Source organism: Wyeomyia smithii, chromosome 1 (assembly GCF_029784165.1).
Source record: "Wyeomyia smithii strain HCP4-BCI-WySm-NY-G18 chromosome 1, ASM2978416v1, whole genome shotgun sequence".
NCBI classification, from domain to species: Eukaryota; Metazoa; Arthropoda; class Insecta; order Diptera; family Culicidae; genus Wyeomyia; species Wyeomyia smithii.
In genome coordinates, this window is record NC_073694.1 from 11,162,929 (window position 1) to 11,183,642 (window position 20,714).

Here is a 20,714-nt window from a genome sequence, read left to right on the forward strand (position 1 = left end):
CTTGACCGCGACGCCCCGTGCAGTGAATATTTATGATGACGTCGCCGTTCGGCGGAGACGGGGTAAAACTGTGTCGAACAATTAGTACTTGTTAATTTTTTTTCTTTATTCGATTGTTGTTATTTAAAAATAAACTGATTTTTTCATCACGAAATGAGATTACATTCCGTTGTTTTATTTTCATACTATAAACCTACACAACTTCAATAGTTTTTGTTCCTGTGATCTCGATCTTAGAGCTGTAACACAAAGCAAAAACGGATTAAAACAGAAACATTCAGGTTCCAGTGCCAGTAAAATGTCATAAAAAATAACCATTCTCACACTACACTACACTAATATCACACGTTTTCAATGGAGATGTCGAATTTCGTCCAAACTTTCCACGGTGCCTGTCACAAAGATGAACAACGCCAGCACCAGTATCATTAGATTCTTTGTCCAAACGAACCATCCAATGCGGTTAGCGTTACTCAACGCTGGTTGACATTCGCTTTCTGCCATTCCAAGAATCAGCTGCAGGACAGGTGGAAAAACTAGCGCCAGTGCCGTGGAACAGAGCGCTCCGATCAGCGAAATCAGAGCTCCAACGTTGAGGACGCTCTCTGCGATGGCAACTAAAAATCAAAAATTCGAATTTTTTAGTTACCTTTCAAGTTAAAAGCATCTACTCACACGTCACCAGAACCATCGCCGTTCGGAAGCACAGCTCCACTAGCACCGGATAACTTTTGCCCCAGCGAACCCTCCTTAGCACCGATGGTAGCATAATCTGAATTGCTATGAAAAACTGCAACGCATAGCCCAGGAGAATACCCAAAGAGACCATCACTTTGACCGACTGTGCCAGTATTTCCTCCTTCGGTAGGTTCAAGGTCAAACTACTTTTCACATCGTCTCCCCACTTGAGGTAACCCAGGAAGCCAAGCGAAGCGAAGATCAGCGTCACAGCGGCCATACCAACATTCAGCACTCCGAGGGGTCGACCGAAATCGTCCGGATTTCGCATGGCATTATGCAGCGGTAGTACGAGTGCGATACCCTCGAAGGCGAAGATGGCCGTACCGAAGTAAAGTGGCAACTGACGCCAGCTGCTGAAGTAATGCCGTTCGCTAATCGACGGTAAATCTTGGACCGCGTAGTACGCGGTAATGCAGATGCCTAGGATCATGCAGGCGTTCGCCAGCGTCATGCACCAAGCCAGATACTTGAGATTACGGATCATCGAGGGAAGTAGAATCGGAACCAGGATGATGAGCATGTGCAGCCGCACGTCCAAGTGGATGCCGTAGAAATCGTGAATCTGAAGAAAACAAGTTATGAGGTTTGGTTCTACTTAAGAAGAGGATGACTCACGTGTTTGAGATTATTGCTGATGAATCCGAAATAGACGGTGCAGAATCCCAGCTGGGTGACACAGATGAACACGTTAACCGAGAGTCGCATTGCTCGAGCCCACCGGCGGAATCGCACTGGACCGTGGATGAAGCAAAGCTCGACCGTTTCCGCAAAGTCCGGTAGTTGGCTCGAGTTTGGTAACTTTGCTTTCATTCTTTTGGCACAAATCAGCTGTAATGGGAGTATATTAAAGTAATCCAACAGAGTTAAAACTTACTTGATCGCTTACCAAAAGATGCTGACTGTGAACGCAGATGATTCCCAAAAGTAGGGTCAGAATGGGCGCCGCAATGATGCCTCCATTCAAGAAGGCCTGACCCATGGCGTACAACCCCGGACCGACGTTACCCTTGAAGATGTGCATCATCGTCTCCAGGTAGGACGTCGGATGATCGCTGTCGATTCCATGTCCACCACCACCGCCGGGTTCGTCGTGCTGTAGGTGGGTCGATTTACCGCCATCAGCACCTGGTCGCTGCTTGCTGGCGCTTTCGACATCTGTCAGCTCGAACGCTTGGTTCAGGTGGCCTCTGTTGGCGTCATCGCCACCAGCACCACCCCCATTCCGTTGGACCGTGTCCAAAGTCGTCGTCTGCTGCAGCGACGCGCGTCCGACGGCATTGCTCATTGTTGTTGTCGCTCGAGCCGGCTAAAAAAAGAATCGGAATTTATTCTGGTTCTGGTTTTTTCAGGGTGGGTTCGAGCGGCGGTGATCGATGGGTAAAATAAGGTGTCATTCTACGATACAAAAGTATAGAAAAGAGTGCAATTTTGCTGCCTGAAACTAAGAGAGTCACAGTAGACATGGAATTTAAGTGACAGCTTTGAAGGCACTTAACAATTCTTTGGCTACTATGATTGTGTTTGTTTTTCAATCTGCATCTTTGCTGAAAAACCAGCAACGGATTGACCGTTCAGAAGCCAAATGATTTCTAGAGTTTAATTATAAATTAGTATTTTTGCGCTGTTGGTTATGATTGCAAGATTTTTATTGAATGTGTGGCGTCGAAATCACCCGTTGCGCTGTCTTTTCAGAAAGAAGAGGACACATAACTATCAATGTAAATCTTGCTGTGGCATTTTACTTTCGAGATTTCTCGTATTATATAGTGACTTAAAACGATCTTTCAGTGATTTCAAGCGCTTCAGTGTTCTTTTAAAAGCAGCTGCTGGAGTGTTGAAAATGCCGCCGTGATAACAAGAGAACGAGAATTATTCCACGTTATATGAGCCGTTGCGGAACAGAGTGTTCTAAAGACCATTTTTTTCGAAAATGAGTTTTTTGCATGAACCGCATCTACTCAAGAAGCTGAAGTTGGGAGATTAAGAAAATTTCGAAAAAACGAACTTTAAAGGTGATTTATATCGTGTTGAAATTTCGTCCGAAACAGAATGGCCATTCTGTTTCGGAACAGAGTAGTCTATGTACATAAATCGATGTAATACTATCATGTAACACGTAACATGTAGCATATTACATGTGATAAGTAACATGTCACTTGTTCTGTATATGTCACACGTAATATGTAATGTAACATGTTACACATAATGTAACACGAAAAATGTAACATGTAAAATATTCTGTAACATGTAACATATTGTGTTACATGTAGTGTTACACGTGACATCTTACATGTGACATGCTATATGTATCATATAACATGTGACACTAGCCATTTTATACGAGTTACCGTCATTTTCTTTGTCATTTAGCAGGTTTGTGTACATAGACCACTCTGCTCCGAAACGAAACTGTTAATTTTATATATTCCAATGTTAAAACACTCCATAACCTTTATATTAGAACATTTTGTTTAAAAAAATCTGTTGAGCAGAATTTTATTCAGAGATTTTTCGAAAATTGATTCTCCTGAAAAATTTGCTCGATGGCACATAGACCACTCTGTTCTGCAACGGCTCATATGCAAATGGCAATCCGTAACGACGAGAAACTAAACAAACGGGCGGGTGTAACTATTTTGACTGGCATTTTAAGCGCCCCATAATCATCATCATTTTTCTTCCACTCGCCACAATAATGATAAAAAGAGCTAATAATGATAAAAAGAGTTATTTTTCAATCAATCTCGTATTTCACACATCTCGTATTTCATCCCACTTTTTAAATTCGAATATCTACTAGCGCAAACATAAATAGGAACCTAATACCTACAAATTTTATTTATTTATTCAATTAAACAGCCTTGTAATTTTCGAAATGGTTTCGAGATGGTAGAGAAAACAAATAGATATAACAGATTTTTCTGAAAAAGTATAAAACCGTCATAATCCATGCGATCGTGTCTCATACGCAACCTCTTTAACTATTTTTGCTTCTGTCCACACATTTAAGAGCAGAAAAAATAGAACATCTATCAGGAATTCGTTCACATGAATTCTTGATTCCAACAACTATGGTCCATTCGATCATCTTCTTCTAGAGAGCCATCCGTACATACGTGGGAGAAATCTTTATATTGTTCCTATCCATTATCCCCATTGACAATGAATTGATTTTTTACCGACCAAGCCGCAGTCAGCGTTGTGGAATTCCATTTTCTCCCAGGTGGCCAGGCCATATGTGCGAGATCCTCAAATACGTCTAGTTATCGGCCATTCTTCATCGAAATGGGATGCCACTTTATTTTTCCTCGAGCTCGGGCGACCTGAAGCAAAAAACAAAAGGATACTCTCCAGATTTGGCACCCAAGGCTAGATATCATTGTAGACCGCTTTCTACACTTTTGATAGCAATGCTCCATCGATGGAACATCTTCTTGACAATCCTGGCATGTTGCTTAACTCTAAAACCAGTGGTTATCGCTTTTTTTAGCATCGTCATGTTCTTCATTTCAGGGATGCCTTTTCCATTGAGACGAATGTTCCGAAGTACCTACTCGATCCTGAAGAGGAATTCTGTTGAATATCTAGTTTATACTAAAAGTGAATAGTGACACCGTAAATATAGAATCTTGTGAAACGCCGTTGGTTTGTTTCATACGATCCGATCCAACGCGTAAGAAGTATTTACTAGCTTAATTCAGTTGATGGCCGGTGTGACTCGTGACGAATAAAGAAACTGTTTGTTGCGTAGTCTCCAGGCGTCTTAGCACTCACAAGTCTTTTCTTATCAAGCCATCATCGGGCATGCTCTGCTTCTCTATTTCTGGTGCCGAAAGGATTACTGAAGCTTATTACCCGAGCTGTCGTCCGGCATCATTGCGACGTGTCCGGCCCACCATAATTTACTGACTGTAGTCAGATGTATAATGAGGTTCGTGTAGCTCTTGGTTCATGGGTCTACGCCTTTCGGCGTTTTCATCCCATACTTCACTGGAAATAGCACCTTCCATTCGAAAACTTCAAGGGCGTTCAGATCCTCTGAAACCAGTATTGTCTTCTTAAGCCCATAGAGGACCACTGGTCTAATTTGGGTTTGGTTCAATTTCAACTTCGTTCGGCGTGCGCTCTTTCTCAATCTCAGGGTCTTTCGAAGTCAAAGGTAGGCGTGATTCTCACATTACCTGCGTCTCTGTATCTCTGTACTGGTATTGTTGCCCACGGTAAACAACGACCCGAGCACCCCTATTCTACTGAATTCCGCATTCAGTCTGGTGTTGGTATTCTCCACCGTGGCAAAGTTCCGTGCTACGATGTCAAGGTCATCAGTGAAGCCTAAAAGTTGGACCACTCTCGTGAAAATCGTACCACTCGATCGTATCTTACGCTGCCTTGAAATCGACGAGGATATGACACGTTATACTCACGACACTTCGATACAATCTGTCGGGAGCGAAAAGATTTGATCCATGCTTTTTCCATGAAGCCCGCCTGCTACTATCCCATGAACCTTCTGATTAACGGTTGGAATAGGATTTAGGAGAGTATTCTGTAGGTGGCGCTATTGAGCGTAATGCCCCGATAGTTGCCGCATTACAGCTTGCCACCGTTCTTGTAGATAAGGGAGACGATTTCCTCCATCCACTCTTCGGGTAATTTTTCCTCGGTCCAAATCTTGGAGATCGCCCAGCACTGTGCTCTAGCAAGTGTTACACTACCATATTCGTAGAGCTCATTCATATTCACCGGGGCTTGGTTGTTTTTCAGCCTTCAAATCTCCGGATGAATTTCCTGGAGATCGGGGGCTGGTATCTACAAGCTTTTCATTATCATGAGCCACCCCAGAATCATGATTACATCGTTTCGTGCCCGTTTGAACTTGGTTAAGTTCGCTCTCTGGGAGTGCGTTCAAAAGACGGGTTTTCTTTGCCACCGCCGTCTCGCATACCAGGCGCTTCTGTTCTGGTTGTGCTTATTTTGCACCATCCGTCCTCGAGAAAGGTTGCGCCTAACCTTTTTAACGTTGGTAATATCAGGTCCAGTCGTTGCGCATAGTCTTGGGCTGTTTTGAGGGTTCCATAGCTGCTCAATGTTAGGCCGTGATACCATGAACAATTTTGATGATTTATCCAGTTTTCCACGAGCGGTTATGGCGGACAGCGCACGCAACTCATTTTGACGTTTTCTGTAGGTCGGGTAATTTTCAATCGCAGTAACGGAGTGAAAATATAAAATTTTTGCAACGTAGCATAGCAGCTTTAATAAACAGTTTTGTTTATTATGTATCGCGCATGCGCACGACTAAATCTAAATAACAAAACGCCCATTGTTTGTTGAAGTTGCTACGCTACGTTACGATGTTGTTATATTTTCTGCTCCGTTACTGCGATTGAAAATTCCCTGACCTACAGAAAACGTCAAGAAGGGCTACGTGCACTGTCCGCCATTACTGGTCGTGGAAAGCTGGATAGCTTGTTAAACAGATTCCGGCTGAACTACAGCTTAAAAACCGTTTTTCGATGAGAACCGTACGTTGGTCATCGCTTTCGAAAGTGTAGAACGAGGGTTTTGACAAGAGTGGCACGATATTCAGGAGATCTGTTCAGGTCTTCGGCTTCGCCGAAGTTAAGGCCTATGATACCGATGACGACGAGATGACGGAAATGTACATCAGACTGTAGGCTAAAGCCGGACGTTTTGGACTAGTCATAGACGCATCGAAGACTAAGTACATCAGAGGAAGAGGTTCCATAGAAGACATTATCAACCTTTCACCACGAATTCAGATTAGCAGTGATGAAATCGAGGTGGATGTTATAAATGAAGGAGGTTCAAATTATAGACTATTTATTAAGGAACGTCTGGCTTGAACAAGAGCGTGTAATAGAATGATGGAATTTTCTGCTTCACGCTGACAGCTAGGTTTTCCATTAATCATAGCATACTTAGTTGTCTAGCTGCTGGTAGCATCTTTACCTTTATTCCAGTACCGGATGCAATCCTCCAATCGTCTTGGTGGTCTTGAGCATCAAACTGGTCGAGAAATGGCCTTCTCATTTCTACTATAAATTACTATGGGTGTTGATGCAATCATTGTCGTTGAAGCCGTCCGCATCCAGTCCTACCCATTTTCATCCGTGCTGTAGGGTGAATCGTCAATGGGAATAGCTCGACATGGATCGAAGTTGTGGATTTAAATTCCGTTGAATAGGAACTGGTAATCCGAAGCAATTAGTTCTGCCAATGGTAGATGAACTTTGCGTGATGGCTGCTGTATGTCATCGTACCTAGCAGGTAGTTGATTTGCATGGAAACGAATGCGTTTCCGGCGTCCCACACCTTAATCCGGTAGAACATTGAAATTCACCTTTCCAAATGCCTCAATGATAGTTCCATGTTTCCATGTTAAGGTTTTGGCGTTTTTGTGGACCTTGGCGTAACCATTATTCCAGCAGTTAGAGTAATGACGCTATGTGAATGCAAAGTTGAAGTCGGAACAAATCAAGAGTTGTCGTCATTGGTCTGCCAAACAACACTCTTGCCGGGGATTTTCCTTTCAAAGCGTTGCTTGGCGTTGAGCGGTACACTTGAAGGAAAGTTTGCAGTGCTTCGGATGATGGTACGTTTTCCCCGCCTGTAATTTTCCGCAGTGAACGCTTGAGGGTGTCTACAAATCGTTCCGCCTGTCCGTTTGACTGCGGATGGTGAGGAGCGGTACAAATGTGAATGATTCCGGATTTCTCACTGAACGGCTAGAACATGCCACTGCAAAATTGGTTTCTGTTATCCGTACCATAGCATCAGGTTTTCCAAATATTCCAAAAGTCTCTCTCAAGATTTCTATTGTCAATGGCACTGGATCTATGAACAATCGCAGGCCAATAAATGATACTAGGGGCAATTGGCTTCATCCGGTAAATTTAGGATGACCGAGGTGAATCTGCTTCTGGATCCGTCCACGATATACAGCTGGAAGTACGATACAATCGCTGAACATGAGGCAATCCTTGGTGATCAAAGGATCAGTGATTTTTTGCCTGCACGCCAACAAGTGTCGATATGCTGGATAACCGTCTGTAACAGCTTATCTTTCCTCGTGGCTGAACGAACCATCTCGAATATGAATGGAGGATTGCTGAAAGAATTACATACGGCGTTGTCAAACTCTTCTTCGATGTCGACCGCAGTAACAACAAATTTTTCATATGGCTTCTCGTGTTCGAATTAGTCCGTTGAGATATACTCCACGTCGAAATCAAATCCATGTAGCGTACGAACCCATCTCTGGAGAAGATTGACTGTGTGGAGTTGAACTTCTATCTTGGAATACCTTCAGGAGCGGTTGATGATCGGTCTGGAGCTTGAAATGGCGACCCAGCAGCATGCGGCGAATTTCGCACCAGAGCCAGTGCTTCTTTATCCACTTGACTGTAGTTTCGTTCGAATGTCGTCAGTGTTCTTGAAGCGTGAGCTTTGGCTTTGATTTGCCCATCTGGAAACTGACATATGCTAACGGAATCAATTCCTGTCTTCGAGACGTCCTCTGCTACGATGTTGACCTTAGCAGGGTTGTAGTGAGTTAGCAACAGGTCCGCTTGAAGCATTTTCTTGATATTAATGAAAGATTTTTGGCCCTGCTGACTCCAGAAGAATTGGTAGTCTCTCTTTAGCAAACGGTTGTTGCGATTGATGCATTTCTCTGACGAAATTTCCGTGAGAGTTGGCTGATTTTGGCTGGATCTGACTAAATACCGTTTGAATTCACAATATGATCAATGAACTCGATGCTGGATTAGCTACAATTGCATTTTTCTAACCATAGATTGAAGCCAAATTCTTTATGACGATTGAAGAGAACGTTTAGCGTTCAATAGTGGACCACTTCTATTGACGTGTGGATAATGAAGTCATCCAGGAAAGACACTACTTGTTCAATATCAGTGGTTAGGCTGCTAATCAGCTATTGAAATGCGCCGGGTGCAGATTTCACTCCTGGAGCGGATCCTCGTCAACTTCAATTTGCAAACAGGCATCGGATAGATCGATAACACTGAAAATCTTTGTTTGTTCGGTTCAGCTATTCAGTCGGCGCAAATTCACACCTTTCCACCTGCCTTCTTTACATCGACGATCGGTGCTGCCCACTCGGAAAAATCGACTGGAGTGATCACTGAAGACGACAATGTGGAAGGGAAATCTGGTTTCGCGTTTTTCACCTTTGTTTATGTACAGTGATTCAGTGTGTCTTTGAAAACTTCGGGGTATCGACTTAGGTATTGGTTTTCACAATCAGGATTGAAATTAGATTGATTTACTCGATTACAAACGGAGGTGAGCGGATTATTCCACAGAACGCACGTTTCGACGAAGTCCAGTCCGAGTAGGGCATGGCAGGTACCATTTTGAATTCACCGTTGAAAGACATGCTGCCTTGAAATTCTCCCTTCAGCGGTTCAGGGGCTGCAGCACCTGAAGCAATGTTCACGATTGGTGGTGGCCATGCTTCTTCCACGTTTGAACGGAGACGATGGTGATGTCTGATCCACCATTCAGTTGTAGGTTTGCCGGTTGGTCTTTGGTGAGCACCGTGATGTTTTTCCGGCTGGGTGCTCCTACTGCTCCTACGGAATTAAGCTTTGTGACTACTTCTGGAAAAGTGAAATCCCGTTGGTGTGGTGTGGTAGGAGATATTTCAAAACTTGGGAAAAACCTAAATTAATCCACCTAGCGGTCAGACCCAGCCTTTCTCATTCAAACTTATTATTTGTAAAAATAGATTTACATGAACGCTTCAATCCAATAAATGTATATTCACTCTTAAGGTTCTAAAAAATTGATGTTGTAATCTATACATTACATATAAAAAAAATGCAGTCCGGTCTGTCTGTCTGTCTGTCTGTCTGATCCATATAGGCTCGAAAACTACCGAACCGATCGACGCGAAAATTTGTATGTAGGGGTTTTTGGTGCCGATAAAGGTTTCTATGATAGTTTGAGACCCCTCCTTCTTCTGGAAGGGAGGGGTCCCATACAAATGAAACACAAATTTCTGCCTATCTCGAAAACTAATCAACTAAATGGAATCAAATTTGGCAGGTAAATGTTTTTAGTGGTAAAAAATATGTTCATAATGTTTTGACACCCCTACTTCTTTTGGAAGGGAGGGGTGCCATACAAATGAAACACAGATTTCTGCACACCCTGAGAACTAACCAACTGAATGGAACCAAATTTGGCAGGTGAATATTTTTAGAGGTAACAAACATGTGCATAATGGTTTTACACCCCTCCCTTTTCTATGAGGGAGAGGTCCCATACAAATGAAACACTTTTTTCGCACAGCTCAAGAACCAATCAAGAAAATACAGCCAAATTTGGTATGAGAATGTTTTGGAAGGTAACAAATATGTCCATAATGGTTCGACCTCCCTCTTCTGGAAGCACATGTTTCTGCACAAATTTCTGCACATCTCGCGAACTAATCAACTAAATGGATTGATTGAAAGTTTCCAGTGGTAACAAATATGTTTTATAATTGACCTCAGGTAACATTTTGGATTGTAAGATGGCAACATACGGTTTCTGGAAAACAGCCAAAAAAGGCCGATTTCAACCCAATATAATAATATCCGGATCTAGAATGATACACAGGAGCTCAAATCGACCACAGATACCATTTTGAATTCTAAGATGGCGACTTCCGGTTTCTGAAAAACAGCTGAAAATGACCAAATACCACCCAATATGAGTATCTCCGGAGCCAGAATGTTGCAAGAAGCTAAAAATTGACTTCAGACACCATTATGAATTGTAGGATGGCAACTTCAGGTTTCTGGAAAACAGCCAAAAATGGCCGATTTCCGCCTAACATGAGTATCTCCGGAACTAGAATGATACAAAGCAGCTGAAATCGACCACAGACCCCATTTTGGATTCTAGGTTGGCGACTTACGGTTCCTGGGAAACAGCCGAAAATGATCGAATAACACCCAATATGGGTGTTTCTTCAATCAGAATGACGCTCAGAGGCCAGAAATTATCTTAAATACCATTTTGAAATCCAAGACGGCGACTTCCGGTTTGTGAAAAACAGCCCAAAATTACCAATCAGGCATTATTTTGAATTGCTTAATGGCAACTTCTAGGAAACAGTCGAAAATGACCGAATAATACTCAATATGGATATCGAGATGATGCATAGAAACCAAACATTGACCCTGGACACCATTTTGAATTTTAAGACGACCACTTTTAGTTTCTGGCAAACAACTAAAATAACTAAATACCTCCCAATATGGGTATTTCCGGTGTCAGATTGATGCCAGAAAATCTGCCGAAAATGACCGAATACCACCCAATATAAATATATTCAGAATTAAGGCGATGTACAGAAGCCAAAAGTCGAGGATGCTGTCATTTCAATAAAACCAATCATTTCAAACGATTTGTTATTTGACTTTGATCATATCCTATGGCCGATTCTCCGTGCATTTGCAGACTTTAAACACATCGCAAGGAATCAACGAATTTGAGACGTTCAAATAGTACGATACTACATTTAAATTATATTGAGGCCACAAAAATCGATCAAAGCAGGTATCGTTTTAAATAGTCTTTGAATTCCCTTTCTTTCCATAATTTGTAAGTTCGAGAGATGACTCGTTCGTATGACACTAGTTATGTTCAAATAAGTCATGTAATCTTTGAGACGTTAGACTCTCGTTGTTTTATTTACAATTTAATAACGATTGCTTAAGTTCGATTATAATCAAATGAAATGGGAACGTATAGGGCAGCCAAACTTTGAAACCACGTGTTCAATAATAATTCATCAGTTAACGCTTAACTAGTCCGCTCGTCTGATAATAATGTTGATCAAATCGGTTGTGTAGTTTCTGAGATAATAAAGTTTCGTGATTTTCACATTTCGGTACATTACAGACGAAGTTACAGTTCGATTACAGTGAAATTCAATGGGTTGTTATGATGCAGCTAGACTTATAAGTTGACACTAATTTTGTGGAAATCGGTTCAGCCATCTCTGATAAAAGTGAGTGAGTCCAAGTAGTCGTCGGAATATGTTCCTTGTCATAGCTGGATTTCACATTTTTAAACATAACAGTCAAAGTAATAGTCCGATTGCAAAACAAATCAATAGGGTCTTATGGGGCAATAAGATCATCCATATGACACCAATTCTATGAAAATCGATCCAGCCATCTCAGAGAAACATGAGTGAGATTAAACTGTCTTCAGAACACGTTTCTTTTCGTAACTTTCGAACCTCAAGTTCAATCTTTATAAAATTCAAAAGTTGAGGGTTTTTCAGGTAGCCCGTTCATTTGAAACAAATTTTGTTCAAATCGGTTGTGTGGTTTTAGAGATAACGATGTTTCATGATTTTTACATTTTGATACATAACCTCTAAACTGAAAATCTGATTACAATAAAATTTAATAGGGTCTTATGGGACAACAAGACCTTTCATTTGCAATTAATTTCATGAAAATTGGTCCAGCCATCTCTGAGAAAAGTGAGTGAGAATAAAAATCTGCACATACACACACACACACACACACACACACACACACACACACACACATACAGTGATATATGCCATTCGGCCCTTTGGAGCACTTTCATATCTTCGGTTTTGCAAGTGATTGCTATACCTTTCTAGGAGAAAGGCAAAAAGCGATGGTGTTATTTTTTCGCTCCCATGCATTCGTGTTCCTTATGGGTCCTATAACAACTGTGTAATTTTTCAGATCGATCGGTGACACGCCCGATTTGCGCCCGATTTTTAAAGCTTCCATACGATTTTATATGGGAAAAACCACTTTTTTAAACCTTTTCTATAGAGATGTCCAGTTGGCTTCTTCAAATATATCAATACATGATATTTGTAGAAAATTTTGCTGGGAAAAACTCTTCTGAAGACCGCAAGGCGCTACCTTGCTTGTGAAAAAATATATTCACCTCAGACTGATTGAATATCTGACGAACGGCTCACCATTGAATTTTACTAGCAATACTGCTGCAGCATGCTACTGTTGCAAATTCAACTATGTGATGAGAAATGATATCGCTTAAATTTATCTTAGAGGCTTCCCCGAAGATACTATGAGCAAAAATCACACTTTGAAAATTAATTCCACGCGAAATTATTTCTCATATTTAAGCAAGTTTGCAATAGCAGCATGTTGTAGCAGTGTTGCTGGAAAATTTCAATGATGAGCCGTTCGCCAGACATTCAATCAGTTTGGGGTGAATAGCTGTTTCTACAAGCAAGGTAGCGCTTTACGGTCTTCAGAAGAGTTTTTTCCAGAAAAATTTCCTACAAATATGATGTATTGATATTTTTTAAAGAGCCAACTAGACATCTCTAGAGAATAAGTATTGAAAAAGTGAATTTTCCCATATAAAATCGTATGGAAACTTAAAAAATCGGGCGCAAATCGGGCGTTTCACCGATCGATCTGAAAAGTTACACAGTTGTTATGGGACCCATAAGGAACACGAAAGGCGAACATGGACTGCCAATACCCGTTCACTAGTCTCGGAGCTGCAGGCAATGAAGCAGCGGCAGCGCCGCCATTTTCCCGGCAATTCACAACGTGGCGGTGGTGATGGACGACGAGACCTGGTTTACCCTGGATGGCAACGACTGGTAGGGCACTTTGTATTTTACTTTCACCACGAAAGAAGTAAGCACTACGGTGAAATTTCTTTCACAGACCAAGTTCCCCAAGACGGTGCTGCTGTGGCTGACAATCAGCGAGAAGGGGATGTCAAAGCTGCTCTTCTTTCACTCCGGACTGGCTGTGAACGGGGGAATTTATAGTACGAAGTAGTGTTGGGACTTTTAACCGGATATACTCAAGATCCGGTTATCCGAAGCTCGGATCACGGATGGGTAGACGAATACTATCCGGATACTCGGATATCCGGATACGGATCACCTAATAGTCAGATATTCGGGTATCCGGATATTTATTATCCGGATATCCATAATTTTTTTCTGTCTTTTGAAACCCCGTCAAATAAAACGTAACACGAAAAATGGCTTTTTTCACAATCGCCACAATCCCCTCGTAAGTAATTATTTCCATAATTCTCTTTAAACTATGTTCGGATACAAAATCCGGATATCCGGATATCCGACTATCCGAAAATCCGGATGTCCTGTCGGATATCCGGATATCCGTTTGATCCGGATTTCGGATATTTGTCGGATATCCGATGCCGGATATCCGGATATTTTAGTTCGGATAGTCCTAGCACTAGTACGCAGCACCTGCCGGAAGTTGCGTCGTTCACCAAAAAATATCAAAAAAAGCCGAAGACACGGTGTATTGTCGGCTCACTACTCGAGGCAATCGTTTGAGGAGATGGAACGGTTAAATGTCGATGTGGTACCCAAGTTGGCGAACCCGCCCAACGTTCCCAAGTTGCGTCTCATCGAGGATTTCTGGAAAGCCTGAGGCGTAAGATCTACTTCAACAGTTTTGTCGCGAAATTTCAGGAGGAATTGATAAATAAAACGAAAAAAGAATTAAAAAACATTCCTACACGCATGTTTTTGTCCGCCATGGCGAATGTTCCGGTTAACTGCCGGAAGGCCGCACGCAAGATCGTAGATTTTTTTCGCAAGTAAGCTAACATAATTACCTTCCATAGAAAATTTATGAAACTCAACTATCTGTCTTAGTTATTTTTTTACCACCATTCGAAAAAAGTCCATTTTTTTAACGCATACGTTAGCACAAAACGACATTTTTATCCCATTGAAACATCTGTGTAAAGTATCAGCCAGATCAAAAATAATTGATTGAAATGCTTGGCCTATGTTGCGTGGAATTGCACAGGTTTTTCTGTTGATCCACTATGGACATTCCAGCGGCAAAAGTACCAGGCAAATCCGTGTTTATCACTACTAGTATTTATTTCTATACTTCAAAATACCATTTATTTACTTCTAAAATTTTGAAGAACTTGCCCCCCCCCCCTAATCGAAATTCTGGCTACACCCATGCATATACCTTGCGAACTTCAACTAATGTGGCGCCCCCGAACGACTCCCACTAATGGTGAATGTGTGTGTAACGTGCATAAAGTATCAAATACGATCTTGACAATAACAACTACAGAAATGTCTTGTCAAACGTGCCTAACCGATGATACGCATACAGACACAGTTGATGTTTCTTGGACGCGTTGAGGGCGTTTTTGCTTGTCTTAGCTTTCATGAAACACTATCAACCCGTACCTTCACATTAGTGGAAGATATTTTTGGCTTTGGGAATAGTTCCTCACGCGCTTTTGGTAAAATAATATTAAGGTTAAGGATGTTGCAATAGTTTCAGTTTTAGATTTCAGTTATTATGTTCATGTAGATAATATTGAAGTTGCAGCGGGGGCCTAGTGTGGTTGGTAACGTATCCGCCAACCACGTTCGACGCCTGGGTTCGAATCCCACTGCCGACATAGGTGTCGATGGTTGTGAGGTGACGTGATCCACTCACAACCAACCCAAACTGGTCTAGATTCAATCCTAGCCGACACCGGGAGATTTTCTGAGGCGAAAAATCTCTGGGATCACGCCTTTCATCGCATGAGGAAGTGAAGCCGTTGGCGCCGACTCGCTTTCCAGGGAATTCTGACTGGGAAGGAAAGCTGAATGGAGTGTTCACGCGTGGTGGATTATTGTTCGTGAAGAGAAGTGGAGAAGATAAAGAGATTGCTGTATCGTCAGAGAGTGATTTTAACCGACCAGTTTAAATCCTATCCTTTCTAGTTTCTGTTTTTCCTTTCTCTCCTATCCCTGCGTGCCTGGCATTCCTCTCCTAAAAGTCTGTTCGTGATGCTGCTGAGTTGTTGATGCTGTTGGTGTTGCCGTTGCTGTTGGTGCTGGCTGGCCTGCTGGTTGACTTGCTGCTGCTGAGTTGTTCATACTTGGAAACCGCTGATTATGGAGTAGAAACCTAAATAAGCTGTTGTTACTGTTTGCATCACATATTTAGCGATAATATGTTATTAGTAATGAAGAAGGTTAAATTTGTTTTCGATGAAATGCTCAATAACTACTTTTTCTATTTTGCTGTGTCGTCTTCAACTTTACCCAATGGATAATGAGTCTGGTCCCTACACTTCGACGAGCTGGTGCATTCCTGGTACCGTAATGAAATCCGCATTGTATGATGGAAAACTATCCATATGTTGTGTAAATAGCCAGAGTATTTGTGCTCGGAAACTATGTAAAATTGAGGAGCTACGGCAGATTGTGACCATTAGTAATGTTGATATTGTATGTGTGAGTGAAACCTGGTTGAATGAAACCATCAATAACACAGTTATAGCTATCGACGGCTACAATATAATTAGACATGACCACATCGGGCGGCTTGGAGGTGGGATCGTAATATATGTTAAAAATGATCTTGCTTTTAATATGCTTACCAAGTCAAATAATCAGACAGGCATTGCCTGCACGGAATTCATTACAATTGAAGTATTTGTTCAAAACCAAAAACTTATGATATCTGCAATTTACAACCCTCCTGAGTTGGACTGTACAGATATTATGGAGAACATACTGTCTACATATGGATCTGCCTATCAACACATTTTCTTTTTAGGTGATTTTAATACAAATCTGCTAAACAATTCATCACCGAAAACTGTCAGGCTTAACAGTCTTATTACCACTCATTGCCTACACTGTTTAGGTAATGAACCAACTTTTTTTCATAGAAATGCAGCATCATTGTTAGATTTAATCCTAACTAATGATCCATCGAAAGTGTTACGGTTCAACCAAATCGAAGCACCCGTTTTCTCCAACCATGATTTAATTTTCGCATCTCTTGATTTCTCTTTTTCACCCACTCCTAAGGTAATTCAGTATCGTGATTATAACGCCATACAAATTGATCCGTTGATAGAAGTCTTCAATGCATTGGACTGGAGTGCTTTCTACCGCATTGATGACCCTAATTTGCAGTTGGAATTTTTCAATGAAGTATTGTTGAATCTTCACGATACTTTTGTTCCCACCCGTACTGTTTCGTGTCACGAAAAGCGTAATCCTTGGTTCAATACAACCATGAGTATGGCAATTGTTAACCGTGATATATTGTACAAGGAATGGAAAAGAAGTAAAAATTCGGATGTTCATCTTGAGTTTAAAAGAATTCGAAATCAGGTAAACCGACTTATTCACACAGCTAAACAAAATTATTTTACCTCCCGCCTTGACATGAATGTGCCTCCTAAGGAATTGTGGAAAAAACTGAAAACTAGGAGTTGGTCAATCATCATCGCAAACACCAAACAATTTCACTGCTGATGAAATTAATCACAAATTTTGTAGTCATTTTTCTCAAAACAACCCGCCTTTCCCTAGTACCCTCGGAACATACGAATTCAGTAACAATGCTTTTTATTTTGGTAGAGTTAATCAAATTGATGTCATTAAAGCTATGTACTCAATTAATTCTAATGCTATGGGAGTCGATTTAATACCAATGAAATTCATAAAAAATATTTGCCCTATTTTGGTTGAGCCTATAACACATCTTTTCAATTCTATAATCACAACAAGTGTTTTTCCTGATGCTTGGAAAAAATCCAAGATTATACCTATTAAGAAAAAATCCAACTCTAACACGATAGATAATCTGCGACCCATAAGCATCCTTTGCGCTTTGTCTAAGATTTTTGAAAAAATAATCAAAATGAACCTTTGTGATTATACAACCAGGAAGAACCTGTTAAATCAGTTTCAGTCCGGCTATCGGACTAAACACAGCCCAAAAACCGCGATGCTAAAATAATTGATGATATTGGTCTTGTACTTGATGGTGGTCGGCCCGTTGTTCTAATTTTATTAGACTTTTCGAAGGCTTTCGACACAGTGTCACATACAATTTTATGTCAAAAACTGAGATCAAACTTTGGACTTTCATTACATGCATCAAATCTGATAAATTCATATCTGAGTGGGTGATCTCAAGCAGTCTTCAATAATGGAATACTTTCTCAGTTTCTGCCTGTATCATCCGAAGTCCCACAAGGTTCTATTCTGGGACCAATTTTGTTTTCTTTATACATAAATGACCTTCCTGAAGTCATCAAAAACTGCAAGATTCATCTGTTTGCGGATGATGTCCAGTTATATTATGGATGTAGTAATAACTCGGCTGTAGAAATAGCTCATAAAATTAATGCTGATTTAAAACGAGTCTTTGATTGGTCTGCAAGAAATAAGCTCACATTGAATTGTACAAAAACAAACGCAGTTTTTATTAACAATGGCTCTATACATGGTACCTTGAAACCGGTGTTGTTTCTAGGCAATGAAATTGTCTCATTTGTTGAGGGTGCTGTTAGTTTGGGTATTCGCATCCAATCTAATTTTGGTTGGGATAAATATGTGCTCTCACAATGTGGTAAAATTTATAAATGTTTACGCTCGCTTTATACAACAACAGCGTTCCTCGCAACTAACACAAAATTGAAACTTTTTAAGAGTTTAATTTATCCCCATTTTTTGGCATGTGATTTTTTGCTTGACGATGTTCCAGTCACTGTTTTTAATAAGCTAAAAGTTGCGTTACATTCATGTGTGCGTTATGTGTTCAACTTAAACAGGTTTTCTCGTGTCACCCACCTTCAGTATCGCCTAATCGGTTGTACCTTGGAAAATTTTAGTAAGCTGCGTAGTTGCCTATTTCTACATGGTTTGTTGAAAACGAAGCAACCTGGTTATCTACATAGAAAATTACATATGACCCGAAGTAATCGTTCCTTGAAATTTATTATACCAAGACATCGCACGTCAATGTACGGGAACTCATTTTTCGTACGAGGTGTAGTACACTGGAATTCATTACCCAATAGTTTGGCCAACATACCTTCTTGCACAGCATTTAGAAGAGGATGTTTTGAGCATTTCAAATAAGTAGTTATTCAAGTATTATTGTTATTTGAGTAGTTTTTGTCATGAAGTTTCTTTACTATCTGGTATTTTTTGTGTGATGCCTATTCTACTTCAAAAGAGTTAACAATGTAATATTAAAAAGACAGAAGTCTTAAGTTACGAGATACAAATACTAATAAATAAATAAATAAATAAAAATTCAGCCAACTGCCCTCAATCAGTTATAAGTTCGAGTACTTAACCCATTTCATTAACATGGTTCTGAGATTTTTTTTGCGTCCAGATAATAAATGACTCATGTTTCAGCATTGATCCTTTCTCCATTCAACATGTACCAATGTACTTAAAAACATTTTTCGGAACAACATTTTTCCAACACCGTGCAGAATTACTCTCTCAATCTCAACAGATAAACATTAAGGCTGTTTGAACTTTGTTATCATATTGCAAGCACGTACGTAAGATTTCTCCAAAGAATTCATTATTTTTTTTTGCTGTCACCTATTGATGTGAACAAGGGTAGTCCTTCAAAGAGGCATTCCCCCTCGAAAATGCAAGCTCGCATCCGTGGATTTCTAGGTAGACAGTGACTAACCGCAAAACATGCTGATTTAAAATCCCTGCTTCGGGGTTTATATTGACAACTTTACTTTGCGGGCGAAGTTGACGAAGAGCGGCAAAACAAGAACGACGATTTGAGGTTTTGCAGATGCAGCTAAAAATCAACTCCTGCAGCGGTAGTGCAATTAATAGCGGGTTGTCCAGCACAATATTTCTCTCGAAGGCGGCGTTGGTCTTTATCAGACTTTCAGACTGAATTTGTCACAATACAAAGCAGCATTGACAGCCTGAAGATAATGCACCCTCCATAGAAGAGCTTCTTCCGATTCTGGCCATCCGAGACGGGCATGTGCCTCGAATGCTCACCACTGAGTGGTCTGGTGCGTGGAACGTGTGTTAGAGTGGTCATAAAAATAACACACCATCGGCATCGAGTGGCGCGTGATTACTACAACAGTTTGAAAGGCGTCGCCGTCGCCGTCGCAATCGTTGTGCGCATATTGTGGGTGACGCGAATAAGACGGACAAAACAAAACGCGCCGGAGCTTACGTGCCGCGTTCACGAAAACCGGTTTTCGAAACCTGTCGCGCACGCGTTCTATCCCGGGTAGAAAGTGTCCAATTGATCACCACCTTATAGACGACTCACTGTGAACGTGGAGGCTATCAAAATTCACTCACCTGACGAAAGCAGCCACCCTATCACCTACCAATAAAACAATATCGACAAGGTTGGATCTTTATCTCCGCGCTGAGGAACTGCGATGTGACCGAGTTTACCGTTTGGCACGTCTCCGTTTTTACCACCAGTCAAATATTTGCACCAGCAGATTGCTGCTCCGTCGATCACGGTTCCGGCAGGCGTGAAACGTGATGTGAACTACGGGACGCGCGCGTTTCGGGTACTACTATATCCTACCTACGCTCGAAACGTACCGAACCGTACTGAGTCGTAGCTCGAATGGTTCGACTCGCGAAGATAAAAACAAGAAACACAACAACCCAGCTGTGGATTGGGTGGTTCATTCTGGGGATCATCGGCAGTGCATTCATTTCCACTTCGACGACGCGTTCATTTATCGGCTAAATGATCCGTTCGAATATCCGCGTCGCGACTCGCGCCTCGAGCAAATGCTGAGATCGTCCTTGAAGACCTGCCGCGGACGGGTGGCGCGTGTGTGGTATTCTGGTCTAGCGAGTGCGGGTGCGACGCCATGCTACTGCTGCTGCTGGTAATGAATGAGAGCTGCAAGTGCAACCAGCGTCCGTCGTTGGACGGCGATTTTAATTGCTAGATTATGCAAATCCGGTACGGCATTTGAAATTCGATTGCCGATAGCGGAGATAAACGCACGAGTGTTGCACGGGTGCGTCTACCGAGCTTACAGCGGGTGGACGCCGTGCGTCCCATTGTCTGTGATCGATGCGAGATTGAAATAGTTTCATAGCGTGGCGGAGATTGTCCGAGTCCAAG

General features: G+C 41.5%; 1 protein-coding gene across 2 annotated transcripts; it reads right to left on the reverse strand.

Annotated features, from left to right (window-relative positions):
* Positions 1–135: 135 nt before the first annotated feature.
* Positions 136–20,211, reverse strand: LOC129717762 (proton-coupled amino acid transporter 1-like). Of its 2 annotated transcripts, none has more exons than XM_055667906.1 (5): positions 19,951–20,211; positions 1,628–2,047; positions 1,357–1,569; positions 676–1,303; positions 136–617 (listed from the first exon to the last, which is right to left on the reverse strand). In XM_055667906.1, the coding sequence occupies exons 2-5, from the start codon at positions 2,024–2,026 to the stop codon at positions 352–354; spliced, it is 1,506 nt and encodes a 501-aa protein (XP_055523881.1). In that variant the 5' UTR covers positions 2,027–2,047; positions 19,951–20,211; the 3' UTR covers positions 136–351. The 2 variants fall into 2 exon arrangements, with proteins under 2 accessions (XP_055523881.1, XP_055523880.1); XM_055667905.1 differs by having other exon boundaries at positions 19,922–20,210.
* Between the last annotated feature and the right edge of the window lie 503 nt (positions 20,212–20,714).